Here is a 26,508-nt window from a genome sequence, read left to right as displayed (position 1 = left end):
ATGTAGATGTGTGTATACACGTGTGTACATGTGCAAATACGTGTGTACATGTGTGCTATACCTGTATGTGCATGTAGATGTGTGTATACACGTGTGTACATGTGCGAATACGTGTGTACATGTGTGCTGTACATGTATGTGCATGTACATATGTGTATACATGAGTGTGCATGTGTGCTATACCTGTATGTGCATGTAGATGTATGTATACATGTGTGTACATGTGTGTACATGTGTGCTATACCTGTATGGGCATGTAGATGTGTGTATACATGTGTGTACATGTGTGCTCTACCTGTACGTGCATGTAGATGTGTGTACACATGTGTGCTATACCTGTATGTGCATGTAGATGTGTGTGTACATGTGTGTACATGTACGAATACATGTGTACATGTGTGCTATACCTGTATATGCATGTAGATGTGTGTATTCACGTGTGTACATGTGTGCTATACCTGTATGTGCATGTAGATGTGTGTATACATGTGTGTACATTTGTGCTCTACCTGTATGTGCATGTTGATGTGTGTATACATGTGTGTACATGTGCGAATACATGTGTACATGTGTGCTATACCGGTATGTGCATGTAGATGTGTGTATACATGTGTGTACAAGTGTGCTATACCGGTATGTGCATGTAGATGTGTGTATACATGTGTGTACATGTGCGAATACATGTGTACATGTGTGCTATACCGGTATGTGCATGTAGATGTGTGTATACATGTGTGTACATGTGCAAATACATGTGTACATGTGTGCTATACTGGTATGTGCATGTAGATGTGTGTCTACATGTGTGTACATGTGCAAATACATGTGTACATGTGTGCTATACCTGCATGGGCATGTAGATGTGTGTATATATGTGTGTACATGTACGAATACATGTGTACATGTGTGCTATACCTGTATATGCATGTAGATGTGTGTATTCACGTGTATGCATTTGTGCTCTACCTGTATGTGCATGTAGATGTGTGTATGCACGTGTGTACATGTGCGAATACGTGTGTACATGTGTGCTATACTGGTATGTGCATGTAGATGTGTGTATACATGTGTGTACATGTGCGAATACATGTGTACATGTGTGCTATACCTGTATGTGCATGTAGAGGTGTGTATACACGTGTGTACATGTGCGAATACATGTGTACATGTGTCCTATACCGGTATGTGCATGTTGATGTGTGTACTCATGTATTTTCATCTGCGAATACATGTGTACATGTGTGCTATACCGGTATGTGCATGTAGATGTGTGTATACATGTGTGTACATGTACAAATACGTGTGTACATGTGTGCTATACCTGTATATGCTTGTAGATTTGTGTATACACATGTGTACATGTGTGCTCTACCTGTATGTGCAGGTTGATGTGTGTATACACGTGTGTACATTTGCAAATGCATGTGTACATGTGTGCTATACCAGTATGCGCATGTAGATGTGTGCATACACGTGTGTACATGTGCAAATACATGTGTACATGTTCCTATACCGGTATGTGCATGTAGATGTGTGCATACATGTATGTTCATCTGCGAATACATGTGTACATGTGTGCCATACCGGTATGTGCATGTTGATGTGTGTATACACGTGTGTACATGTGCGAATACATGTGTACATGTGTGCTATACCTGTATGTGCATGTAGATGTGTGTATACATGTGTGTATATATGTGCTATACCTGTATGTGCTTGTAGATGTGTGTATACACGTGTGTACATGTGCGAATACATGTGTACATGTGTGCTATATCGGTATGTGCATGTAGATGTGTGTATATGTGTGTACATGTGTGCTATACCGGTATGTGCATGTAGATGTGTGTATACATGTGTGTACATGTTCGAATACATGTGTACATGTGTGCTATACAGGTATGTGCATGTAGATGTGTGTATACATGTGTGTACATGTACGAATACGTGTGTACATGTGTGCTATACCAGTATGTGCATGTAGAGGTGTGTATACATGTGTGTACATGTGCGAATACATGTGTACGTGTGCTATACCTGTATGTGCATGTAGATGTGTGTATACATGTGTGTATATGTGTGCTATACCTGTATGTGCATGTAGATGTGTGTATGCACGTGTGTACATGTGCGAATATGTGTGTACATGTGTGCTATACAGGTATGTGCATGTAGATGTGTGTATACATGTGTGTACATGTGCGAATACATGTGTACATGTGTGCTATACAGGTATGTGCATGTAGATGTGTGTATACATGTGTGTACATGTGCGAATACATGTGTACATGTGTGCTATACCGGTATGTGCATGTAGATGTGTGTATACATATGTGTACATGTACGAATACGTGTGTACGTGTGCTATATCGGTATGTGCATGTAGATGTGTGTATACATGTGTGTATATGTGTGCTATACCTGTATGTGCATGTAGATGTGTGTATACACGTGTGTACATGTGCGAATACGTGTGTACAAGGTGCTATATCTGTATGTGCACGTAGATGTGTGTACACGTGTGAATACGCGTGTTCATGTCTCTACATGCCTTGTACATGCATGTACATGTGTGTAACGTGTCCGCGCCCTCCATCGTGGTCCCGCCCACCGCGCATGCGCAGTTTGCGCTTCCTGCGGGAGGCAGCGTGGGGGGCCCGATCCCGGTTCCTGTTTCCGATCCCGATCCCGGTTCCTGTTTCCGATCCCGATCCCGGTGCCGGTGCCGCCGCCATGAGCGCTCCGGGGCCGCCGGGCCGCGGGTTGGTGTTCGCGGAGCGCCAGCTCCGGCGGCACGGCTGGAGGCGAGGTGCGGCTCCCACCGCATCGGCACCGCGCGTGTGCCCCGAGCGCCGGGGCCAACCCCGGACCCCGGACCCGGTGTCTCCACCGCGGAGCCGGTGCGGTCCGGGATGGAGCCGGTGCGGTCCGGGATGGAACCCATGTGGTCCATGAGGGAACCGGTGCGGTCCGGGATGGAACCCATGTGGTCCATGAGGGAACCGGTGCGGTCCGGGATGGAACCCATGTGGTCCATGAGGGAACCGGTGCGGTCCGGGACGGGACCCATGTGGTCCATGAGGGAGCCGGTGCGGTCCGGGATGGAACTGGTGCGGTCCGGGATGGGATCCACGCAGTCCGGGATGGAACCCATTTGGTTCATGAGGGAACCGGTGCGGTCCGGGATGGAACCCATGTGGTCCATGAGGGAACCGGTGCGGTCCGGGATGGAACCCATGTGGTCCATGAGGGAACCTGTGCGGTCCGGGATGGGACTCATTTGATCCATGATGGAGCTGGTGCGGTCCGGGATGGGATCCATGCAGTCCATGATGGAACCCATTTGGTCCATGATGGAACCGGTGTGGTCCGTGATGGACCCAGTGTGATCCATAATGGATCCAGTGCGGCCCGTGATAGATCCAATGCAGTCTGTGATGGATCCAGTGCGGTCCGTGTTGGATCCAGTGCGGTCCGTGATGGATCCAGTGTGGTCCATGATGGATCCAGTGCGGTCCATGATGGATCCAATGCGGTCCATGATGGGTCCAGTGCGGTCCGTGATGGATCCAGTGTGGTCCGTGATGGAACCAGTGCGGTCCGTGATGGATCCAGTGCGGTCCATGATGGATCCAATGCGGTCCGTGATGGATCCAGTGCGGTCCATGATGGATCCAGTGCACTCTGTGAATGAGCCGTTGTCCGCAGGGCAGGGGCTGGGCCGGCAGGAGCACGGCATTGCCGAGCCCATCCGGGTGAAGGTGAAGTGCGGCACAGCCGGGGTGAGTCACGGGTCCCTGTCCCCCCTTACACCCCCCCCCATCCCCGGTGGGGCTCCGGCTGGTGGCAGCATCCCCAGCGGCTCCTGCGCTCCCGCAGGTGGGACACGACGCATCCGAGCCCTTCTCCTTCCACTGGTGGGACCACGTCTTCAACCAGGCGGCCGCCAACATCGCGGTGGAGGCCGGGCAGGTGGGAGGCCCGGTGATGCGGTTTAAGGATGAAACCCCTCGGGTTAAAGCCTTCCCAAGCCCTTTCCCTCTCTTATCCCTGCAGGACAGCATCTCCCTGAAGGCGCTTTCCAAGCAGGGAGTCAGGATCAGCAATAGGAAGCCCCACAAGGCCAGCGGCACCCCCAGCTTGTTGTACGGCCGCTTCGTGAAGGTAAACGGCTTTGGGGGCAGCCCAAGCTCTGCACCCCCCTTTCCCAGCGCACCCCCTCTCCTCCAGGACCCCCCTTTTCCTTGTGCCCCCTTCTCTGCAGTCGGCCACGCTCACAGCGCACGGCGAGGAGCCCGCAGGCTCCGCGAGCAGCGAGGAGGAGGAGGAGGAGGAGGAAGAGCTGGACCTGTCCTCAGCCAGGAGGCAAGGCTCCATCCCCACCCTGCGGGGCTCTGGGGGGTGATGCTGCGAGGGGGACCCCGGGTCCTGAGCCCTGTCTGTGTCCCACAGGCTGACGGATGAGGAGCTGATGCGGGTGTGCGGGGGGCGCACAGCACACAAGTGAGTGGGTCCTGGGGGTACCCCTCTCCTCTTGGGGTGGGGTGGGGGGGCACTGGCAGGGAGGTGCCAGAGCCCGGTGCCATTGGTCGTTGTAGGGGTGCCCGGCACGGCCTGACGATGAGCGCCAAGCTGGCGCGCCTGGAGGAGCAGGAACGAGCCTTCCTGGCCACGCTCGGACACGAGGAGCCCCCCGAGAGGCAGGGAAAGAAGAGGCAAAGGGAAGAGTGCAGGGATGGAGCCAGTGCCGAGGCGCTGCAGAGGCAGGGGCCGAGCGAGGAGGAGGAGGGAGACGAAGGAAAGGCTGCAAAGAGGAAGAAGAAGAAGCACCAGGAGCCAAACGGAGAAGAGGAGGTGGCGGGAGAGGAAGGGAAGGCTGCAAGGAGGAAGAAGAAGCAGCAGCAGCAGGAGGACAAAGAAGAGCCAATTGTGATGGAGAAAAGGAAGAAGCAGGAGAACAAGGAAGAGCCAATTGTGATGGAGAAGAAGAAAAGGAAGAGGCAGGAGAAGGAGAACGAAGAAGAATCAGTTGTGATGCAGAAGAAGAAGCAGAAGGAGAACAAGGAAGAGCCAGTTGTGGTGGAGAAGAAGAAAAGGAAGAAGCAGGAGAAGGAGAATGAAGAAGAATCAATTGTGATGGAGAAGAAGCAGCAGAAGGAGAACAAGGAAAAGCCAATTGTGATGGAGAAGAAGAAAAGGAAGAAGGAGAACGAAGAAGAACCAGTTGTGATGGGGAAGAAGAAGCGGCAGCAGCAGCAGGACAAAGAAGAGCCAGCTGAGGCAGAGATGCCTCTGGAAGACACAGATGGGCCAGACCAGGCCAGCCACAGCCCCAGGAAGAAGAAGAAGAGGAGGAGGAAGAAGGACCCGGAGTGAACAAGGGCCCCATGGCTGGTTCCATCTGGCTGCAAGGGTCCCAATTCCTGTCCTTGGTGCCCAAGGATGCTCTGGGCTCTTTGCGGCCTGGCCAAGCGTTCATCCCTGCCTGGGGATGCTGGGCTGGGACTGCCTGGTTTGGAGCTGGATTGAGCTTGACTTCCATCAGGGAGCACCCCACTTCCAAGCAGGGACCCCTTTGCCGTGGGGCTGTCCCCGAGGGACGCAAGGGGACAGACCCCAGAGAGCACCGAAACGTTCCGTCGAGGGCACACGAATAAAGCTTTTATTGCCATGAAACTATCCCAGAGTGCGGAGGGATCCGGGATCCCATTTACCCCTCCCAACACCGGGATTAGGTCGGAGCTGCACTGAGCTTCCATGGCGCTGCGTAGGGCCTGCAGCCCAGCGACGCGCTGAGGGTGCTGAGCATCCTGAGCCCCCGCTCTAGGTGAGCTGCAGGACGCATTCTGTGCCGGGGTACGGGGGCAGGTTTAAGGCGTATTTCTCCTGCAGCGCTGGGGGCACGAACCTGCCCCCGAGGAAGTGGAAGCGCCCCTCGAAGTGCAGCGCTGCCTTCTTGGGCGCCGTGAGTGAGATGAGCATGTCCGGCCGGAGCCCGTCCGCCTTCCCCTTCTCCACATCCCAGCCTGCAAGGAGGAACCCCCCCCCCCGGGACAAGCTGGAGCCAGGAGGACCCTAAATGGGGCCCTCCGGGGAGGGGGGGGGGTACTCACCCGAGGGGATGTCGATGCTGGCGATGGGCACCGTGATGTGCCCCAGGGTGCTGAGGATGCTGCCGAAGGGCTCCCGCACGGCTCCCTTGAAGCTGAACCCAAAGATCGCGTCCACCACCAGCCCATAGAGCTCATCGATGAGTGCAGGCTGCGGAGGGGAGGGTGGAAAGCAGCCCAGTGGGTACCACACATTGAGGGGCTGGAGTGGGGCCATAGGAAGGCTATGGGGCTGGAGCACAAGTGATGGGGAACGGCTGAGGGGTTCAGATGGGGAAAAGAAGGCTCAGGGGGATGGAGCCAGGATGGGGCTGGGCTCTGCTCCCAAGGGGTGGGACAAGAGGAACCGGCCTCAAGCTGCACCAGGGCAGGTTTAGATGGAGCTGAGGACCAATTCCTGCCCCAAAGGATGCTCAGGCTTTGGACCAGGCTGCCCAGGGCAGGGCTGGAGTAGCTGAGGCTCTCAGTGCCATGGGTTAGCGGTGGCCTTGGCAGTCGGGATGGGATGAGCTGAAAGGGCTTTTCCATGGCTGCTTCCATGATTCCATATCCTCACCTCGGCCGGGAATTCGGGCAGGAAGGGGATGTCCATCTTCTGGCACTGCGTGGTCAAGCCCTCAAAGAGGGGTTTGCTGGAGCGCTTGGGGTAATAGACGGTGGGCTCGTAGCCCTGCAGGAACAACAGGGATCTGAGCAGAATTCCAGCGCCGGGCACAGCCCCAGGAGCAGGAACCCCAAAGCTGATGGGTTCGGGGGGTGGGAGGGCACAAGAGACTCACAAACAGCTTCAGGTGCCGGGCGCAGACCAAGCCGTCGCCGCCGTTGTTGCCCGGCCCGCACACAACCAGCACCGCGGGGCGGCTCGTGGTGAAGGAGCTGGGGGGATAAACCTGGAGCGGGGCAGGAGGTGCTGGGAGGGTGATGCTGAGGATGCAGGGACCCCCCTCCCATCCCCGTGCTCCTGTGCACCCACCTTGGCGATGGCCGTGGCGCAGCTCAGCCCCGCCAACTCCATCAACTGGTCCACACTGAACTTGTACTCGGTGAACAGCTCCTGGTCAATGGCCTGGGCCTCATCCTGCCTGCACGGGGAGGGGGGGGGGGGGGGGGGGGGAGCGGATTATAGCTCCTATGGGGACCCCAAAACCCGCCTGCACCCCGGTTCTGGAGGCTCAGATGCCCTCGGCTTTGTGAAGAGCCCCAAAGGGGACGAGCACCACAGCGCCCATCTGCCCCCCCCCATGCACCCCAATGGCTCTGCCCGAGCCCCCCATGGCGTTACCCCCCTGCGGACCCCCAACCGCCCTCTTACCCCCTTTCCCTCCCTCCCCACAGCGCATCCCTGCGGCCGTACCCGAGGAAGCGGAGCCCCCGCGGGCCGGGCCCGGCGCTGGGGCCGTGCATGGCGCGGTGGGAGCCGCACCACGGAGCCCGCTCCCGGCTCCAGCCCCAGCCCCAGCCCCGGTTCAAGCAGCGCCCGCCCGCCCGGACCCCCCCGGCCGCCACCAGCAGCCCCAGCCCCAGCAGCGCCCTCGGGCCCGGCATGCGGAGGGCTCCGAGCGGCTCCGCTCCGCAAGGAGCAGGCGCAGGGACGGCCCCGGGGCGGAGCCGGGTCCCCCCGTACCCGCCCCGTCGGGTGCCCGAAGGGGGACAGCGGAGATGCGGGTTCGAAACCGCGCCGGGTCCCGGTGCGAGCTCCCGGTGCTGCCGCCGTCACAAGAGGATGCAGAAGAGCGACAGCGTCTTCCTCCCGGTGCGGGGCTCCATCCTCCCGGTGCGGGGCTCCATCCTCCCGGTGCGGGGCTCCCTGCTGCCGGTGCGGGGCTCCATCCTCCCGGTGCTGGACTCCATCCTCCTGGTGCTGGGCTCCATCCTCCCGGTGCTGGGCTCCACCCTCCCGGTGCTGGACTCCATCCTCCCGGTGCTGTACTCCATCCTCCCGGTGCTGGGCTCCATCCTCCCCGTGCGGGGTTCTCTGCTCCCGGTGCTGGGCTCCCTGCTCCTGGTGCTGGGCTCCGTCCTCCCAGTGCTGGACTCCGTCCTCTCATTGCGGAGCTCCCTGCTGTCAGTGCTGGGCTCCATCCTCCCGGTGCAGGGCTCCATCCTCCTGATACTGGGCTCCATCCTCTCGTTGCGGAGCTCCCTGCTGCTGGTGCTGGGCTCCATCCTCCCTGTGCTGGACTCCATCCTCCCGGTGCTGGGCTCCATCCTCCCGGTGCTGGACTCCATCCTCCCGGTGCTGGGCTCCATCCTCCCGGTGCTGGGCTCCATCCTCCTGATGCTGGGCTCCATCCTCTCGGTGCGGGGCTCCCTGCTGCCGGTGCTGGGCTCCATCCTCCCGGTGCTGGACTCCATCCTCCCGGTGCTGGGCTCCATCCTCCCGGTGCTGGACTCCATCCTCCTGATGCTGGGCTCCATCCTCCCGGTGCGGGGCTCCATCCTCCCGGTGCTGGGCTCCATCCTCCCCTTGTGGGGCTTCCTGCTCCCGGTGCGGTGCTCCCTGCTCCTGGTGCTGGGCTCCATCCTCCCGCTGCGGGGCTCCATCCTCTCGGTGCTGGGCTCCATCCTCCCGGTGCAGGGCTCCCGGCATCCATGGGGCCGCTGGTCCATGGGGCTGGGGAGGGCAGCGAGGCGACCGAGGCATTAACGGGGTGTATGGGGTACTCGAGCCCGCCCCGGGGTCATGGCTACATCCCGGGATGTGGGGATGCAGCAGGTTTCTGACTCACATCCTGCTCCCCCAAAGCTGTGTCCTGGTGGCGTGGGGCCGGTTGGGGGGAAGCTGCAGCTGACCCGGGTCCTGCTGGGATGGGGGGACACATCCTGCTGGGATGGGGGGGACCCTGCGGGGTTCACATCTCTGCCCCCCGACCCCTGGTGCGTCCACCAAGCCCTGCCTGGGCTGCGATGCTCCAGTGCCCCAACCCTCCCTGCGCCATGGGGCGATGCTCACCCTATGGGAGAGGCGGCCGTGGAGGCAGAGCCGGTGCTGGATGGCATCGGTGAGCCTGTGCACGACCCGCTCACGGGCGGCTCTGGGGGTGTCCTGCAGAGGAGGCACCCCCCGATCAGCACCCAGGGCTGGGGTGGTCACCCCGGGATGCAGGAGAGCATCCAGCCCGCCCCATGGTCCTAACCTGGCAACGGGAAAGCAACGTCAGGGCCTCCTTGTAGTGCCCGATGGCTCTGGAGGGGTCTCCCAGGTGGAAGTAGGCAGCTCCCAGCCCCTCGCACGCTTGCCACTGCCCCGGTACATCCCCTGGGAGGTGAGGAGCAGCATCAGCGCTGGTCCAGCGTGGTCCTGCAGCGTGAGCATCACTGATGCCCTTTGGATCCGGCACGCACCCGGCGTGGGGATGCTGCCGAGCCACCAGCGCAGGGATGATTCGCCTGCATCCCCCTTACCCGAGTCCCGGAAGGCTTGCAGGGCGTGCAGGTAGCTCTCTGCAGCAGCCTCATGGTTCCCGAGCCGGCTGCAGGCATAAGCCAGGTTCCCAAAGCACTGCCCCTGCGCCTTCCGGTTCCCGAGAACACCTGGAATTGGGAACCCCATTGGAATGGGGCACATCCAGCAAAGCCAAGAGCAAAGCATCCCGGTGCCACCAACCGTGCAGCGCTGCCGCTTGCCGGTGCCAGCCCAGCGCCGTGCCGAAGCTGCCCAGCGCGTTGTGGGCAGCACCCATGTTCTGCAGCAGCGCGGCCGCCCTGTCCTGCTCCGGTCCGGATGCCAGAGCCCTCTGGAAGCTCTCAGCAGCCAGGGGGAAGATGTGGAGCTGGGAATAGCCGAGCCCGATGTCGCTGTAGAGTTTCCCTGCGGAGCAGAGGGGAAAGGCCGGGTGCGGGTGCTGCTCCGGGCACCGGGAGCGAGGGATGGAGCGTGGCGTTTACCTCGCAGGGCTGCATCACGGATGCTGCTGCAGAGCGAGCGGCACTGGGCGAGGACCGCGGCGATCTCGGCCACCCCGAAGCCCCGGCTCTGCAGCATGGAGCCGCTGGCCCTGCTCAGAGCCACGGCCGCGGCCTCGGGGCTGGCGGCCGCCGCAAAGCACCGCGCAGCATCCAGGAAGCACCGCGCCGCCAGCGCCGGCTCCCGCATCCCCAGGTAGCAGCAGCCCATCCGCACGTGGGTCCCGGCTCTGCTGCCGGCCCGGGCCGCACCATCATCACCATCATCACCATCAGCAGCACCAGCGGCGAGACCAAAGTGCTCCAGAGCCTTTGGGAAGTCCTGGAGCCCCTCGCGAGCCGCCTCGATGCTGAAATAAAGGTCCGGCGAGGGCTCCCCATGGCCCCCCAGTGAGGACTGGGACCGGAGGAGGAACCTGAGGCCCTTTTTGGGTTTCCCGGTCTCCACGTAGGCAGCCCCCAGGTTGAAGGCACAAGCGCTGCGGAGCTGGGGGCTCCCCATGCTCCTGGAGAGGACGAACGCCTTCCTGAAGCACCCAATTGCCTCCTGCCCAGCGCCCAGCACCAGCGCCCGGTGCCCGGCTCGTGTCAGCACCTGGATCCTGGCCTCCGGCTCCACCACCTCCTCCCCTCCTTCCTGAGCATCTGCCCCGGCCTCCGGCTTCTCCTTCCCTTTCTTCCGGCTCTTTTTGGGGGTCACAGGGGCTGTGGGATGTGGTTCGGGGTTTGCTGCCTCCTCTGAAGCCATGGGCTGAGTGAGACCTGCCTGCAAGGGAGGGATGCAGCGGGATGTCTGGGGAAGAGCAGCACGGGGTGGGTATTCCCAGGGTGTCCTTATGGGAGGCAGGCACTTACTGTTTGCTCTTTAGGCGCCGAGAGAGGGGAGAAGGACACGGGGCATCACCAGCGCTCGCTGCTGCCTTCCAGTCATGGATGGGGGGGTCCGAGGGCTGCTGGGTCCCACTGGGATGCCTGGAAAGCCGCTTTGGAGCACCAGGAAAGCAGCAGGGGTGTGCGTGGCACAGGCGGACCGGGACAAAGCTGGGCTTCTCCCGGGGAAGGAACGTTCTGAGATGGCCCCAGTGGCTCCGGTTTCATCCCTAGCACCGGTGTGCAGTGCCATGGCAACACGGTCATTGGAGCTGGGTGATGCTGTGAGCGGGGTGATGCTGTGAGTAGGGTGATGCTGTGAGCGGGTGATGCTGGGAGCTGGATGACTGATTGCACAACCACCCCATCGTGTCCATAATCCTTGCTCCCCAGTACCGCACTACAACCGGTCCCTGGTACCGCACTACAGCCGGTCCCGATTACCGCACTACAACCGGTCCCCATTACCGCACTACAACCGGTCCCTGGTACCGGTACCGCACTACAGCTGGTCCCCATTACTGCACTACACCCGGTCCCCATTACCGCACTACAACCAGTCCCTGGTACTGATACTGCACTACAGCCGGTCCCCATTCGCACTACAACCGGTCCCGGGTACCGCACTACACCCGGTCCCCATTACCGCGCTACAACCGGTCCCTGGTACCAGTACCGCACTACAGCCGGTCCCCATTACCACACATCAACCGGTCCCTGGTACCGGTACCGCACTACACCCGGTCCCCATTACCACACATCAACCGGTCCCTGGTACCGGTACCGCACTACACCCGGTCCCCATTACCGCACTACACCCGGTCCCCATTACCGCACTACACCCGGTCCTCGCTACCCGCTACTGAACTCCAACTCCCGGCGTCCCCCGCGCGGTGTCACGTGAGCGGCGGGAGATTCAAATCGCGGGGTGGAGCCTCCGCAGCCGTAGCCATGGAGGGAGCGGGCTCGGGGCGATGTGAGCGGCCGGTTGTGGGGCTGCAAAGGGGGGGTCCCGGTGGGGATGCGGGGCCGCTCGGGGGGTGCGGGGGAGGCCTTGGTGGAATTCCTTGTGGGGATCTTCATTGGGGTGGGATGGGGGTTAAGGACCAACCCCCCCCCCCGGGATAACGGGGTCTGCCCCCCATGCAGGCGAGCGGCTCACGGCAGAGGAGATGGATGAGAAGAGGAGGCAGAACATCGCCTACCAGTACCTGTGTCACCTGGAGGAGGCCAAGCGGTGGGGCTGGATGTGGGGACCCCCCCGTTTCGATGGGGCGGGGGGGGAAGGCTGGGATGGAGCTTGGGAGATAAGGAATGGGGGGGGTGGTCTGGGATCCTGCAGGATCCTGCCAGCTCCTGGTGCTTCCTGGCTCTCCAAAGGGGGAGCAGCCAAGCAAAGAGATGGGTGCTGACCCCTCCCTGCCGTGGAGGGGGGGTTGATGCGGATGGGGTGGGGGTGTCGCCTTTGGGAGCTGCTTTTCCTGCCTGGAATGGGTCTGGAGGGGGTCCGTGACGTGCCCCATCTCTGCCCTGCAGCTGGCTGGAGGCCTGTCTGCGCGAGGAGCTGCCCCCTCCAATGGAGCTCGAAGAGACCCTGCGCAATGGGGTGGTCCTGGCCAAGCTGGGCCATTGCTTTGCCCCCACCGTGGTCCCTCTGAAGAAGATCTACGACCCCGAGCAGACCCGCTACAAGGTGAGGCTGGGGGGGTGCATCCCTTAGGGTGCATCCCGGGCGCTGCAGGGTTCATTCCTGGGGGGGGTCCACAGGCTTTGCCTTGGGCTTTAACCTCATGGGTTTGGGGGAGCGGGGACCCCAAGGTTGGGAGAACGGGGGGGGGGCTGAGCCTCATCCTGTGTTTCCTGTCCTCCAGGCAGCCGGGCTCCACTTCCGGCACACGGATAACATCAACTACTGGAGGGATGCGATGAGCCACGTGGGGCTCCCCACGGTAACGGCCCCCATTGCCCGTGTTGCTGTTGGGGGGGGTTCATCTCTGCCCCTCCACTCTTGGTCACCATCCTCCCCATGGACCATGTCGGTGCCATCTCCTCCTGAGCGACCTCTTGTCTTGTTGGCAGATGTTCCACCCGGAGACCACGGACATCTATGACAAGAAGAACATGCCCCGGGTGGTCTATTGCATCCATGCGCTCAGGTGGGTGCCCCTGGCCCCACACTGGTCATGCTGGTGTTCAAAAGCCCTTTGGTGACATCCCCAAAATGAGGGAAAGAGCCTTTGGGTGCTGCAGAAGCACAGGGAGGGAAGTGGTCATAGTGTGCATGTGCTTTGCCTTTCAGCTTGTACCTCTTCAAGCTGGGGCTGGCTCCTCAGATCCAGGATTTGTATGGGAAGGTGGACTTCACAGGTACGGCATCGCTGCAGGGATGCTCTGGGGCCCTGCACTGGGAGGGATGTGGGGAGCGAAGACCTTGGGCTTCAGCCTCGGTGATGCTACCGCAGCGTGGGGTTCTTTTGCACCCCTCTGGTTTGGATGAGCCTCGAGCTCCTTCCCCAAGCCAAGCTGCTCTCTCCTATGCCTCTGTGCTGTGTTCCAGAGGAGGAGATCAACCACATGAAGCGGGAGCTGGAGAAGTACGGGCTGCAGCTCCCTGCCTTCAGCAAGATCGGGGGCATCCTGGCCAACGAGCTCTCTGGGGATGAAGCAGCAGGTGATGGGGACCCCCAAACGTCACGCCCGGGGCCAGGCAGCAAACACAGGGGTGCCCTGAGACGGTGGAGGCTCCTCATTGCTCTCCCCTTGACCCATGCATGGGCTGGCACAGGACCCAAGGGTTCACGTGCTGAGACGTGGAGGCTTTGTGGGCACTGGAGAGCATGGATTGCTCTTTGGGGATGGGGCTGGTTCCCAGCATCCCGCGTGGCGCAGCTCATCCCACGCACTCAGGACCACAGGGGATGGTCCCTGCCTCACCGTCCCACTGCCCCCCTCCCTCTCCAGTGCACGCCGCCGTGCTGGCCATCAACCAAGCCGTGGAGCAGGGGGTGGTGGCCCAGACCATGGGGGCCCTTTGCAACCCCAGCGCGATGCTGCTCGGCCTGCGCCCGGAGCTGGCGGGCGCCTACCAGGAGATGCTGCACCGGGCGAAGCTGGAGAAGGGCAGCAACGCCAGGAACAGGGTGAGGAGGGGAGGCCAGGGCTGGTGGGGATGGGCTGGAGGGGTCCCCGTGCACGTCTTGTGTTGGCGCTGAGCTGCTGTGGCCGCCCCATCCCTGGCAGCGTTCGAGGCCAGGTTGGAAGCCTCTGGGTGCTATTGGGAGGGTGCGTGCTCAGGGGGAGCATCCTGCAGCTCCTGCAGGTGATCCCCGAGGGAGAGGACATCTACGACCATTACCTGACCCAGGCTGAGATCCAAGGGAACATCAACAAAGTGAATGGTGAGAGCAAAGCTTGGGCCTTCCCTACCTGTGGTACCCGGGGCTGCAGGGAGAGCCTGCCTGGGCTGGGGGGGGGCACAGCAGAAAGAGGCCATCTGCTCAGGTTTCAGATGTCTTGGGGGCCTGGGTTGGGTCTTTTGGTGCTTTCCCAAGGGGAAATTCGCGTTCTTAATACCCACTGCTAACAATGCTGTGCTCAGCTCTGGGCCCCTCACTGCAAGAGGGACATGGAGGTGCTGGAGAGGGGCCAGAGAAGGCTGCAGAGCGTGCAGCGCAAGGGGGATGAGGGCGATTGACTCGCTCCGGGTGCCCATGTCCCGTCCTAGTGCACGGAGCTCTGGAGGAGGTGGACGATGCCCTGGAGCAGCAGGATGCGCTGGCGCTGCACCGTGCGCTGCAGGACCCGCTCCTGGCCCTGCGCTGCCTCCAGCGCCACAACCTCCAGCGCTACTTGGAGCAGCTCAGCACGGACCGGGAGCAGAAGGCGCTGGTAGGGGCTGGAGGAGCCCTGTGGGGCGCTGTTTGGGTGCTGGTACCCTGGAGTGGGGCGGAGGGGGAGCAATGGGGATGAGCATCTCCTGCAGGGGGTCTGAGCGGGGCAGCTCCATCAGCAGGGGCTGTGGGACACAGAAGCTGTTGTTGCAGGAGCTGGGCTACGTGGATCTCTTGGAGCGGGAAGAGCTGGAAGCTGGGATCCTGGCAGCAAACAGGAAGGGCGAGGAGGAGCGAGCCAGTGAGTGCCTGGGGTGGATGTGGTGCTTTTTTTGGGAGAGGAGGGGGGGGTTCCGCTGCCTGGGTGCATCCCTTTGGAGCCGGTGCCTTCCTGCAGTGCTGGGGGCCATCAGCCGGGTGAACGCTGCCATCCGTCGTGGAAACCCAGCCGAAACCTTGGGAGCGCTGATGGACCCCGCAGCCCAGCTGCCCCACGTGTACCCGCTCGCTGCCCCCCTGTACCAGCACCAACTGGCCCTGCTGCAGAGCCAGCACCCGCGGGTGAGCTCCCCATGGATCCGTGTCCGGGTCCCATCCGTTCTTTGGTGCTGTGGGGGGGGATCAGTACCGCTGATAGGCCGGGATATGGGGGTCTCAGCATCTCTGCCTTGCCCCGTGCAGGGTGAGCTGGTGCAGGAGGAGCTGTTTGTGGCTGTGGAGATGCTCTCGGCCGTGGCATTGGTTAACAGAGCCTTGGATGCTGGGGACCCCGATGCGCTCTGGAGCAGCCTGGTCAGCTCTGCCCTGGGGCTCGCGGGTGTCGAGGATGCGAACGCGCAGCGGTGAGGGCTGTGTGTGGGGTGGGAGCTGTGGGGCAGAGCCTCGGGAAGCGATGGGCAGCTGGTGTGGGCTGGTTTCAGCACCCACCCTGCCCCAGACCTTGCCTTCTCCCCTTTGGAAAGCAGGGTGCTGGCTCTGCCCGGCACCATTCCCGCTTGGGACGCGCCGAGCCGGTGCCCTATGTGTCTCCTGCAGGTATTTTGAGGACTTAGCGCAGCTCAAAAGGCAACACCGGGCAGCAGGAGGGGAGTTCTTGAGCTGGACCAGCATCCAGGACAGCGTGACCAGCACCAATTCCTCAGTGCAGGATGAGAACGACCGTGAGCGCTGCCCGCGTTGGGGCGAGCAGGGGGTTTGCACGGGGAGCCCAGCCCTAATGAGACAGCAGAGAGTCTCACCCTGCGGGCTGGGGGGGGGCTGATCCATCCCTGCCGTGCAGGACTCAGGGCTGTGAAGCTCATCAACGAGGCGCTGCTGCAGGAGGACCCCGAGAAGACGCTGTCGGCGCTGCTGCTGCAGGCGGCTGCCCTGCCCCACATCAGCCTCCCCATTGCCCGACGCTACCACAGCGTCCTGGCCCACGCACGCAGGATGAAAGCCCAGGTGGGAGGGGGATCCCCTTTGCCATGCGGTACCCCCCAAGCAGCAGCCTCCTCCTGTAGCATAGGGAGAGCAGAAGGTGCTGGATGGGTGCTGATGTGCGGACCGGGGCTCACTGGAGCCCGTATTGCTGATGATGAGAGCTGGGCTGGGTCAGCCTGGAGAAGAGGAGGCTCCTTAAGGGGAGACCTTGAGCAGCTCCAGTGCCTGAAGGGGCTGCAGAGGCAAGGGATGGAGGGGCAGGACAAGGGAATGGCTTTACCTTGATAGAGGGGAGATGGAGATGAGCTCTTGGGCAGAAGCTCTTCCCTGTGAGGCTGCTGAGGCGCTGGCCCAGGGTGCCCACCTGTGGTCCCCTCGCTGTCTTGCAGGCCACAGGGGATGATGGAGCTGAGCTCTGGTGGGAAGAGATCCAGGATGGAGTCTGCAAGGCCAACGAGGACACGGTGGCAGCCAGGAAGAGTTGAGTGCCCTGCCCGGCGCTGCGCCCCTGCAGCCGTAGGAGGAAGGAAGGAGAGTCTCACATGGACCCCTCTGTCCCTGCAGTGGCTCTGGGCATCGCTGCCATCAACCAGGCCATCAAGGAGGGGAAGGCGACCCAGACCCTGCGGGTGCTGCTCAACCCCACCGTGGCCCTGTGCGGGGTGGTGGGCGCCTGCGCCGCTGGGTACCAGGAGCAGCTCGCGGCTCTGATGGCCACCAAGAGGCAAGCAGGTAAAAGATGCGATTGTACCAGCCCCATCCATCACCCTGGGGTGCACCCATCTGTGGGGGGGAGCAGCGCCTCCATCAGCACCCATCCGTGGGGGGGAGCAGCTCCTCCATCAGCACCCATCCGTGGTGGGGAGCAGCGCCTCCATCAGCACCCATCCGTGGTGGGGAGCAGCTCCTCCATCAGCACCCATCCGTGGTGGGGAGCAGCTCCTCCATCAGCACCCATCCATGGTGGGGAGCTCCTCCATCAGCACCCATCCGTGGTGGGGAGCATCACCCATCCGTGGTGGGGAGCTCCTCCATCAGCACCCATCCGTGGGGGGGAGCTCCTCCATCAGCACCCATCCGTGGTGGGGAGCAGCGCCTCCATCAGCACCCATCCGTGGTGGGGAGCAGCTCCTCCATCAGCACCCATCCGTGGTGGGGAGCAGCTCCTCCATCAGCACCCATCCATCAGCCCATCCGTGGTGGGGACCCCATCCGTGGTGGGGAGCTCCTCCATCAGCACCCATCCGTGGTGGGGAGCTCCTCCATCAGCACCCATCCGTGGTGGGGAGCTCCTCCATCAGCACCCATCCGTGGTGGGGAGCTCCTCCATCAGCACCCATCCGTGGTGGGGAGCAGCTCCTCCATCAGCACCCATCCGTGGTGGGGAGCAGCTCCTCCATCAGCACCCATCCGTGGTGGGGAGCTCCTCCATCAGCACCCATCCGTGGTGGGGAGCTCCTCCATCAGCACCCATCCATCTCGCCGTGCAGGGAGCGCGAAGCCGTGCTGGATCCAGCACCGGCTGGCTGATGGTGCCGAGTTCTACCTGAGCCTGCAGAGCTTCGAGGGCAGTTGGCAGCGCCCGCCCCACGGTGCCATCAACACCACGCACCTGAGCCGGGAGGAGATCCAGGTCCGGGGCGGCTGGGGCTCAGCGGGTGCCGGCGGCGCTGCCGGCGCTGACGCTCCTGCGTTGCGTCCCCGCAGGCGGTGGTGAGCCGAGTGACGGCAGAGCGCGCCCGGGAGCGGCTGTGGGCAGCCAACGTGGCCTTCGTGGTGAGGCTGCAGGCTCGGCTCCGCGGCTTCCTGGTGCGCCGGGAGCTGGCGGCGCGCCGGAGCATCCTGCGGGAGCAGCATCCGGCTGCCGTCAGGATCCAGGTGATGGAGCCAGGATGTGTCCCCGCTCTGCGCGTGGGGGTGCCTGCTTGCAGCATCCTCTGGTGCGCCGTAGGATGGTTTGCATGGGGAAGGGCCTTAAAGCTCGCCCAGTTCCAGCCCTTCCACTGGAGCAGGATGCTCCAAGCCCCTGTGTCCAACCTGGCCTTGAGCACTGCCAGGGATGGGGCGGCCACAGCTTCTCCATTCAACCCATTCCAGTTCCCCACCACCCTCACAGGGAAGAGCTTCTGCCTTAGATCCAACCTAAACCTCCCCTGGTTCGGTCTGAACCCATCACCCCTTGTCCTATGGCTCCAGCCCCTGATGGAGGTCCCTCTCCAGCATCCCTATAGCCCCCTGCAGACACTGGGAGCTGCTCTGATGGTTGCTGCTCCGTAGCTTTCAAAGCCAGGGCTCACCCAAGGTGCTGCAGAGGACGGTGTCACGGTGGCCTTGCGCCCATCTCCATAACTGCTTGTCTTGTCTTGTCTATGCCCAGGCCTGCTGGAGAGGGTACAAGCAGCGCAGAGCTTACCTGGAGCGGCTGCGCTACCTGCGGGCCAACGCGGATGCTGCAATAAAGGTTTGGAAGAACCCTGGAGTGGTTTGGGTTGGAAACAGCCTTAAATCCTCGGGCAGGGACACCTTCCATGAGACCTCCCCCTTGGGCTGGCTCCAACTGCTGGGGTGTCTTTCCCAGATCCAGGCGGGCGTGAGGATGTGGCAGGCTCGGAGGAGGTACCAGGAGCGGCTGCGCTACTTCAGGCACAACGTGAGGGATGGGATGGAGTCAAATAAGAGCAGGGGATGGATGGAGGGGGATGATGCTGAGGGAAAGTGGTGCCTCCTTGCCGGGGGAGAGATGGGAAGGGAAAGGTGCCCAAGCGGGTTTGCATGTGTGAGGAGGGCAAAGATGGCCCCAGTTCCATCGCTAACCTAAAGGAGATCAAGGTGTTCTTTAGAGGGGAAGGGCTGGGTGTGCTGGGGAAAGCAGATTCCTGGGGCTGGGAGCAGGGAGCTGGGTGCTCCCCATCGAGGAACATCCCTCACCCCCTTGTTTGTCCTGGCAGGTTGAAGCTGTGATCAAGATCCAGGCTTTTGTGCGAGCCCACAAGGCCCGCGGGGATTACAGGATGCTGGGTATGTTCCTGTGCACCTCTGCTCTGGGAATTAACTGGGAAGGGGGCTCTGCCTCCCCCCTTGTTGGCCAGGGGAGGTGGGGGCAAGTTGGCCACCGGTGTCCCTATGGCAAGCAGAGCCTTGGTGAGCCCTTGGCATCAGGTAGAGCAGCGCTGGGGCTGTTCTTGCAGCGCCTTTGCTCCCAAAGGCTTGGTGGCATCACCTTGGCCTGTGCCAGAAGATGCTGCTTTGGGCAGGGTGGGGGGGGTCTGAGGGTCCACCCGCTCAGTCCCACCCATTGGTGGTGCTGTGCCTTGTGCCAGTGCACGCCAGGAGCCCCCCGCTGAGCATCCTCCGGCGCTTCATCCACTTGCTGGAGCAGAGCCAGCAGGACTTTTGGGAAGAGGCGGAGGTGCTGCGGCTGCAGGAGGAGGTGGTGAGGAGGATCCGCGCCAACCGGCAGCTGGAGAGCGACCTGGACCTCATGGACATCAAGATTGGGCTGCTGGTCAAGAACAGGATCACGCTGCAGGTTGGGGAGGACCTCGGCCACCTGATGCTCCAGAGCTGGTCCTCCCCTCCTTAGCATCCCAGCTCGGGGTGGGGAAAGGGATGGGGAGCGTTGAGGCTCCTTGCTGGAGAGCTTGGCAGTCACCACCGCTCCTCTCCCGTGTGGCTCCAGGAGGTCGTTTGCCACTGCAAGAAGCTGACCAAGAAGAACAAGGAGCAGCTCTCGGAGCTGATGTCCATGGACAAGCAGAAGGGGCTCAAGTCGCTCAGCAAGGAGAAGCGGCAGAAGCTGGAGGCCTATCAGCACCTCTTCTACCTGCTGCAGGTGGGGCTCTGCGGTGCCCATGGGAGCCAGGGGCGCGGGCAGCCCGTGGCCTTCGGGGTGATGCTGCTGTTCCTCATCCCTGCAGACGCAGCCCCTGTACCTGGCCAGGCTCCTCTTCCAGATGCCCCAGACCAAGTCCACCAAGTTCATGGAGTCGGTGATCTTCACGCTCTACAACTACGCCTCCACCCCCCGGGAGGCTTTCCTGCTGCTCCAGCTCTTCAAGGCGGCGCTGCAGGAGGAGATCAGGTGGGTGCAGCCCATAGGGATACCCCCTCCCGGGTTCAGGACCGGGAAAAGGCTGACCCAGAGGCAGCAGTTGGGATGCAGCGATGTCCTTTGGCTGCTGCCTCCTGCATTGGAGAACACCCCCGGTGGGTGCGCTCCGCCAAGCCCATCCTCTTCGCCCCATCCCTCCTGCCTCTCCCCAGCTCCAAGGTGGAGCAGGTCCACGACATCCTGCTGGGGAACGCCGCGGTCATCCGGATGCTGGTCAGCTTCTACCGCAACGCCCGCGGGCAGAACGCCCTGCGGCACATCCTGGGGGGCCCGGTGCAGCAGGTCCTGCAGGACAAGGCCCTCAGCATCCGCACCGACCCTGTGGACATCTACAAGGCTTGGGTCAACCAGAGCGAGTCGCAGAGCGGGCAGAGAAGGTCAGGGCAAGGAGGGCTCTGTCCCTAGCCCAGCCCATGGGGTGAGGATGGGTGTCGGGATGGTGATGGGGACCTTGGCTTCTCTTCACAGCAAGCTCCCATATGAGGTCAGCCCCGAGCAGGCTCTCAGCTACCCCGAGGTCCAAAGGCGGTTGGATGTCTCCATCCACAACCTCCTCATGATGACGGACAAGTTTGTCTCTGCCATCACCTCTTCTGTAGACCAGATCCCGTATGTACCTCGAGGGTCTTTGGGCACATCCCTGCAGCGCTGTTGGCTGGAAGGCCTTGGGAAGGGACGTTGGGTGATGGGAGGGCTTCCTGGCCCTGTAGGTGCTGGCTCCATCCTCCTGGCTTGAGGGATGCTGCAGCCACCAGGCCCTGCTATGGGCTCCTCCATCACCCGAAAGGGGGGTGATGGGCAGCAGGGATGGGGCAGGGGGGGCCGAGCTGGTGCTGCCCCACACGCCGCCTGCCCTCTCCTCAGCTATGGCATGCGCTACATGGCCAAAATCCTGAGGACATCCTTGGCTGAGAAGTTCCCCGAGGCTTCAGCAGAGGACATTGACAAGGTACTCCGGGGCTGGGGGGGGGTCTGCACGGCATGGGGGCATCCCATTGAATGTGCCAACGATCAAGTCCTCTTGACTTAAAAACCCCTTCAAGCCACCGTCTTCCTCGAGCCAAGTAGGGCATGCCAATGGTGGGCTCTTGCCTGCCCTGCTTTCCCTCCAGGAGCCAGGATGGAGCCCCCTTCCCTGCCCAGCTTACCCCTGCCTTGGCCATGAGCCTGCTCCCCATCACCCGCCCTCCCCTTGCCCCTTAGGTGGTGGGGAACCTGCTCTATTACCGCTACATGAACCCGGCCGTGGTGGCCCCCGACGCCTTCGACGTGGTGGAGCTGTGCGCCGGGGCGAGCCTGCAGCCCGAGCAGCGCCGCAGCCTGGGCTCCATCGCCAGGGTGCTGCAGCACGCGGCCGCCCGCAAGCCCTTCGGCGGGGACAGCGCGCACCTCCGCGGCCTCAACCGCTACCTGGAGGAGACCCACCACCGGTTCAGGTGGGCATCGCCACGGCGCGGGCGGGCTGGGGCTGAGCCTCCTCGGGATCGTAGAACCAGAGCATCAACCAGGGTTGGAAACGGCCTTGAAGGTCGCATCCGGTGCAATCGCTGCCCACCACGACCCCACGGCAATGGGTGATCGCTTCCTCCAGCCCTGCCCGGGGCAGCCTGTTCCAGTGCCTGAGCAGCCTTTGGGGCAGGAGTTGTTCCTCTGCTCCATCTAAACCTGCCCTGGCGCAGCTTGAGGCCGGTTCCTCTTGTCCCCCTCTCTGCAGAAGGTTCATCTCTGCTGCCTGCAGCGTCCCGGAGCCGGAGGAGAGGTTTAACATGGACGAGTACTCGGAGATGGTGGCAGTGGCCAAACCCGTCATCTACATCACAGCGGGGGAGCTCATCAACACGCACAAGGTGAGGGCATCAAACCCATCCTCCACCACAGAATCCCAGACTGGTTTGGGTCGGAAAAGACCTCAAAGCTCCTCCAGCCCCAAGCCCCTGCCATGGGGCCTTATCTCCAGCCTGAACTCAACTGCTCCAGCCCCTGCTCATCCTCACGGCCTCCTCTGGTCTTGCTCCAACAGCTCCATGTCCTCTGTGTGTTGGGACACCAGGAGGGCACACAGTGCTCTGCTTCATGCAGGCTTCTGTGTCTTCTGCTCCATCATCACCAGCGCGGCTCCTCCTGGCCCTTTCCCCCCCCCCCTTTTTAAGCAAGCAAATAAACCCCGTCCTGCAGCTTCTCTGCTGCTTCTCCTTGTCCTTCCCTGAACCTCCCGGCTCGGTGCTTCCCCCTGGGGTGCAGTTGTTCCCCGCTGACTCGGCTCCCTCCCCGCCAGCTCCTGCTCGAGCACCAGGACTCCATCGCGCCGCAGCACGGGGACCCCCTGCACGCGCTGCTGGAGGACCTCGGGGAGCTCCCCACGCTCCAGGTCCTGCTCGGTGGGTGCAGCGCCAAGGAGGATGGAGCCTCCTCCAGGCTTCTTCCTGCTCCAGGCTCTCCTTGGGTTGCTTTGGCCGTGGGGGGAGCCCACTCCTCGGAGGCCAGCTCGGGCTCTCTCTGCCCCCACAGGGGAGAGCGTTGCCAGCCCCATGGACGCCAGCACCGAGCAGATGCTCTCCCAGCTCAGCAAGGTGGAGATGTCCCTCACCCTCACCGGGAAGCTGGTGCCGGCGGCCAGCAGTGAGGAGAGCGACACCAGGAGCTTATTGCTGAGGTGAGGATGGGCTCTGCGGGCACCATGGGGTTGGGATGCTCGAGGAGGCCAGGAAACCCTCGGGATGCTGCTCTGGTGGAGCAGAACGGCGGTCAGGAGCTGGGTGCCTCACGTCTTCCTCTGGTCTCCAGCACCAAGCAGATGCTGGTGGATGTGATCCAGTCCCAGCCAGGAGATTCCCTCCCGGGGATCCTGTGGACACAGGCCTCGGAGCATGAGGTGGGATGTGCTAACACAGTGCCTGGAGCAAGAGCAAAGACGGCACAAAGGCGTCCAAGCTCCAGCTCTGGTTGGGCTCTGCTCTGCAGAGACAGCAGATGGGCCAGGAGAGACTCCTCTGTGTGTGTGTGTGTGGAGGGGGGGTGATTGCTCCATCTCCTCCCCTCCCATTCCAGCCACGCTCCACGCTCTCCATCTCCTCATCCCTAGGAAGCCTCCCATGCGCAGCTCATGCACCGGAGAGCGCTGCGGGATGCGCAGAGCCCGGCCACGCTGCAGCGCAGCCGGTCCCTGGCTGCCAACAGCCAACTGTCCCTGGAGGAGAAGAAGCGCAAGATCATCCGCAACCTGCGGTGCCTGCAGAGCCTGGGGCTGCTGGACTCGGCCCATCAGTACCAGGAGCTCATCAATGACCTGGCCAAGGTGGGTGGGGGGACAAGGAGGTCGCCTCTAAAGCCACCTGAGCTCCTGCTCTGGGCATGGAATCGCTGCAATGGGTTGGGTTGGAAGGGAGCTTAAAGACCCTCGTCCAGCTCCAATGATGAGCATGGGCACCTGCCACTAGAGCAGGTTGCTCCAGGCCCCGTTGAGCAGTGCCAGCAATGGGGCTGGCTCCTCTGAGCGTCTTGGTGCTTCCATAAAGCTCCAAATGAGTTCTGTTGGCGTCGTTTTTCCCCCTCCCAGGACATCCGGAACCGGAGGCGCTACCGGCAGCACCGCAAAGGGGAGCTCCTGAAGCTGAGGCAGACCCTGCAGGGCCTCGATGCCAAGACCTTGTTTTACGAGGAGCAGATTGATTATTACAACCAGTACATCAAGACCTGCCTTGACAACCTGGCAGCCAGCACCAGGTACGTTTCCTTGCCAACCTCCCCTCTGTTTCTAACTGCTCTCGGGATGCTGTGAGCCCTGGAGGGTGCTGTTGGGGGTCCCGGGGGTCCTGCGTGCCTGGAGAGCAGCTCCATGGGCTCTTCTCTTCAAGGGTCAGTGGGAAGAACAAGAAGCTGCAATCACTGCGCTACACTGCGGCCCGGCTCTTTGAGAAGGGAGTGCTGCTGGAGATTGAGGACCTGCCCCACAGCCAGTACGTAGCCCCTGCTCCATGCCATGGCAGGGGGCAGGGAGAGGAAAATAGCCTGGAAGGTTTCCCTGCCCCATGGCAGGGGGGTTGGAACTGGGTGAGCTTTAAGGTCCCTTCCAACCCAAACCGTTCCGTGACCGCATGAGGCGGGAGGTGGAAGGGGTTTGGGCTGTGGGTCTGGCCCCTAGGGGTTGTGCTGGGTGGGTGACCTGCTCCTTGCTTGTGTTAAAGCCACGAAGCCCCTTTCGGTAGCCGGTGCCTCTGCCCCTTTAGGTTCAAGAACGTGGTTTTTGACATCATCCCCTGCGAGGAATCGGGCCGGTTCCAGGTGAAAGCCAAGTTCATGGGGATCGACATGGAGAGGTTCCAGCTGCACTACCAGGTAGGGAGCACCTCACGCTGCTTGATGGTGTCCCCACGTCCAGCTGGGGCTGGGGGAGGACTTGGAGCCCATGGGGACAACACCACCGTGCACTTCCATGGGGCAAACCCAGCTCCGTGCTGGTCCCCGTGGCCCTGGGTGATGCTGGACCTGGATGCTGCGGGTGGGATGTGCAGGGCTGGTGGTGGTGCTGACAGTCCCCTCCGCCCCAGGACCTGCTGCAGCTGCAATACGAGGGTGTAGCAGTCATGAAGATGTTCAATAAGGCCAAGGTCAACGTGAACCTGCTCATCTTCCTCCTCAACAAGAAGTTCTTCAAGAAGTAATGGGGTGGGTTGGGGGGAGTGCTTGAGTGGGGGGTCAAAGATGCCAAAGAGAAGCCTCAGGATCAATGGTCCTGGGGCATCATGTCCCCGTGGGGGGGGAAGCTGCTGCTTGCACTGAGGTTTCCCTGCCCTGGGCCCCCCCAGTCCTTTGGGTCACAGTGATGAGAGCTGGTACCAATCCTTCCTGCAGCAAGGATGCAGCTCCTGCAGCAAGGATGCGGCTCCTGCAGCTTCTATAGCTTTAACCTGGAGTGTCTGAGGGTGCTTGGGCTGCCCGAGGATGCTCCGCATGCCAGACACTACGCATGCTTTTAGTGATGAAATAAAGGTATTTTAATATATATATATATATATATTTCTTCCTCCCACTAAAGGTGGGGAAAGCTCAGAATTTAACTTTCTTATAGGGGTAGGCAGAGAGGGAGGATGGAGGTGGTAACTTGTGCAGCCCCCCAGGGCCTGTCTCTGGTAAATCCAGGTGCAATAGGAGAGGTTTGGGGTTGCACAACGGATTTCCCTGCCTGCTCCTGCGGGCTGGGAGCAGAACCAGAGGACGGGGGGGCCCAGGGCCACTCCTGTCCTTGAGTCACGGGAGCAGGGCTGCGTCCTCTCCTCTGGACCGTGCTGTGATGTGATGCCCAAGCCACCCTCTTGTGGCTGCTCTGTTTTCAAGTGTTACAGGATGGTTCAGTTTGGCCAGAGCTGCCTTTAAAGCACTTTCTCCTTCGTGGAAGCCTCTTCCAAGAGGCTTAATGGTACCCTGGGACCTTGGCATGGAGGGGGTCTTGTCTTTGGGAATTGATGTCTGTTCATGGGATTTTGATGTGGGTTTAACTCCAAGCTGCTCTCTCGGTGTGTGTGCTGCATCCCTGCTCTGCTGCCTCTGCTCACGTGCCCTAAATAAACCTCTCTATCAGACAACACCGTTCTCGGGTGCTGCTTTCATCTCCCACCACCGTTGTGGTCCTCTCCTCTCCCTGGTGCTGGCTCCTCCATCCCCAAAGCTGGACTCAGCCCTGGGGCATCACCTCTGCTCTTGCAGAGGCATTGAGGCCACTGTCAGACACCTGGGTGCCTGGTACCAGTAACCACCTTTGCCTTTGTTCTGGTCCCCATCTATCGGTGTTCTTCCTTCAAAGGAAGCCCCAGCACTTGTGTGGCTGTGTCTTGGGGTGGTTTATTTGTCACCATTTGACACCCTGAAACAACTCCTTTGTGATGCTCCGGGGCTGGAGCCTGATGTAGAGGATGCTGATGAGAACCCCCAGCTCTTCATCCTTGCCTCAATCTCAGCACAGGCTGGAGGGGACTTGGTGGTGCTGGGGAAGAGGCGATGGCTCTGGCTCATGGAAAGCCGGGCCAGGGTTTGGAAATCGGTGCTGGCTCCGGGAGGAGGAGGTCGGAGGGGAAAGTTGAGCACGGGGAATGCTGAAGGAGCCCATCAGCCAGCTGGGACTGAGCCGTCTCCCGAGGCAGCTCCACTAGATGTCATTGCAAGCCGGGGGAACGCAGCGGCTCTGGGTGCTCTGAGCACCCTGCAGCATCCCGGGGAGCAGAGAGACGCCCACCAGCCCTCTCACGGCAGGGTTCTGGATGTG

The 26,508-nt window shown here is 61.5% G+C and overlaps 4 protein-coding genes across 4 annotated transcripts; 2 read left to right on the top strand and 2 right to left on the bottom strand.

Moving 5' to 3' along the window:
- The first annotated feature begins 2,692 nt into the window (after window positions 1-2,692).
- On the top strand, window positions 2,693-5,577 carry LOC130599481 (G patch domain-containing protein 4). The gene is made up of 9 exons (XM_057409970.1): window positions 2,693-2,809; window positions 3,709-3,782; window positions 3,880-3,972; window positions 4,057-4,164; window positions 4,265-4,365; window positions 4,453-4,503; window positions 4,599-4,929; window positions 5,059-5,178; window positions 5,239-5,577. The coding sequence occupies exons 1-9, from the start codon at window positions 2,734-2,736 to the stop codon at window positions 5,374-5,376; spliced, it is 1,092 nt and encodes a 363-aa protein (XP_057265953.1). The 5' UTR covers window positions 2,693-2,733; the 3' UTR covers window positions 5,377-5,577.
- Window positions 5,578-5,808: 231 nt separating this feature from the next.
- Window positions 5,809-7,672, bottom strand: NAXE (NAD(P)HX epimerase). Its single transcript, XM_057409969.1, has 6 exons — window positions 7,465-7,672; window positions 7,084-7,192; window positions 6,890-7,000; window positions 6,667-6,780; window positions 6,114-6,261; window positions 5,809-6,026 (listed from the first exon to the last, which is right to left on the bottom strand). The coding sequence occupies exons 1-6, from the start codon at window positions 7,653-7,655 to the stop codon at window positions 5,824-5,826; spliced, it is 876 nt and encodes a 291-aa protein (XP_057265952.1). The 5' UTR covers window positions 7,656-7,672; the 3' UTR covers window positions 5,809-5,823.
- A 1,163-nt stretch (window positions 7,673-8,835) lies between these two features.
- Window positions 8,836-10,988, bottom strand: TTC24 (tetratricopeptide repeat domain 24). The gene is made up of 6 exons (XM_057409962.1): window positions 10,872-10,988; window positions 9,999-10,782; window positions 9,718-9,921; window positions 9,516-9,644; window positions 9,248-9,369; window positions 8,836-9,156 (listed from the first exon to the last, which is right to left on the bottom strand). The coding sequence occupies exons 2-6, from the start codon at window positions 10,762-10,764 to the stop codon at window positions 8,836-8,838; spliced, it is 1,542 nt and encodes a 513-aa protein (XP_057265945.1). The 5' UTR covers window positions 10,765-10,782; window positions 10,872-10,988.
- An 811-nt stretch (window positions 10,989-11,799) lies between these two features.
- On the top strand, window positions 11,800-24,978 carry IQGAP3 (IQ motif containing GTPase activating protein 3). Its single transcript, XM_057409999.1, has 38 exons — window positions 11,800-11,862; window positions 12,036-12,123; window positions 12,423-12,579; window positions 12,758-12,835; window positions 12,966-13,042; window positions 13,186-13,253; window positions 13,444-13,557; window positions 13,848-14,026; window positions 14,197-14,284; window positions 14,611-14,774; window positions 14,930-15,017; window positions 15,114-15,277; window positions 15,398-15,558; window positions 15,752-15,876; window positions 15,996-16,159; window positions 16,528-16,618; window positions 16,703-16,870; window positions 17,629-17,771; window positions 17,846-18,016; window positions 18,516-18,599; window positions 18,717-18,788; window positions 19,087-19,156; window positions 19,459-19,667; window positions 19,818-19,970; window positions 20,056-20,219; window positions 20,402-20,626; window positions 20,718-20,858; window positions 21,114-21,198; window positions 21,453-21,685; window positions 21,964-22,096; window positions 22,525-22,627; window positions 22,758-22,902; window positions 23,034-23,121; window positions 23,332-23,544; window positions 23,806-23,972; window positions 24,104-24,205; window positions 24,476-24,584; window positions 24,797-24,978. The coding sequence occupies exons 1-38, from the start codon at window positions 11,838-11,840 to the stop codon at window positions 24,908-24,910; spliced, it is 4,923 nt and encodes a 1,640-aa protein (XP_057265982.1). The 5' UTR covers window positions 11,800-11,837; the 3' UTR covers window positions 24,911-24,978.
- Window positions 24,979-26,508: the final 1,530 nt, after the last annotated feature.

Source organism: Pezoporus wallicus, unplaced genomic scaffold (genome assembly GCF_028554395.1).
Source record: "Pezoporus wallicus isolate ANWC-B61680 ecotype Strahan unplaced genomic scaffold, APGP_CSIRO_Pwel_v1 contig_12477, whole genome shotgun sequence".
NCBI classification, from domain to species: domain Eukaryota; kingdom Metazoa; phylum Chordata; class Aves; order Psittaciformes; family Psittacidae; genus Pezoporus; species Pezoporus wallicus.
The sequence above is the reverse complement of the archived record's forward strand: the minus strand, read 5'-3'. Positions and strand labels throughout refer to the sequence as shown.

Coding starts and splice junctions, on each gene's coding strand:
- LOC130599481 (XM_057409970.1), top strand. CDS start 2,734: ATGAGCGCTCCGGGGCCGCCGGGCCGCGGGTTGGTGTTCGCGGAGCGC. Junction 4,165..4,264: donor TGTACGGCCGCTTCGTGAAG/GTAAACGGCTTT, acceptor CCTTCTCTGCAG/TCGGCCACGCTCACAGCGCA. Junction 5,179..5,238: donor AGAACAAGGAAAAGCCAATT/GTGATGGAGAAG, acceptor GTGATGGGGAAG/AAGAAGCGGCAGCAGCAGCA.
- NAXE (XM_057409969.1), bottom strand. CDS start 7,655: ATGCCGGGCCCGAGGGCGCTGCTGGGGCTGGGGCTGCTGGTGGCGGCC. Junction 7,193..7,464: donor CGGGGGCTCCGCTTCCTCGG/GTACGGCCGCAG, acceptor CTCCCCGTGCAG/GCAGGATGAGGCCCAGGCCA. Junction 6,262..6,666: donor TGCCCGAATTCCCGGCCGAG/GTGAGGATATGG, acceptor TCCCCTCCGCAG/CCTGCACTCATCGATGAGCT.
- TTC24 (XM_057409962.1), bottom strand. CDS start 10,764: ATGGCTTCAGAGGAGGCAGCAAACCCCGAACCACATCCCACAGCCCCT. Junction 9,645..9,717: donor GCAAGCGGCAGCGCTGCACG/GTTGGTGGCACC, acceptor TCCCAATTCCAG/GTGTTCTCGGGAACCGGAAG. Junction 9,157..9,247: donor CGTTGCTTTCCCGTTGCCAG/GTTAGGACCATG, acceptor CCTCCTCTGCAG/GACACCCCCAGAGCCGCCCG.
- IQGAP3 (XM_057409999.1), top strand. CDS start 11,838: ATGGAGGGAGCGGGCTCGGGGCGAT. Junction 19,157..19,458: donor CGGGGATTACAGGATGCTGG/GTATGTTCCTGT, acceptor GCCTTGTGCCAG/TGCACGCCAGGAGCCCCCCG. Junction 23,545..23,805: donor TCATCAATGACCTGGCCAAG/GTGGGTGGGGGG, acceptor TCCCCCTCCCAG/GACATCCGGAACCGGAGGCG.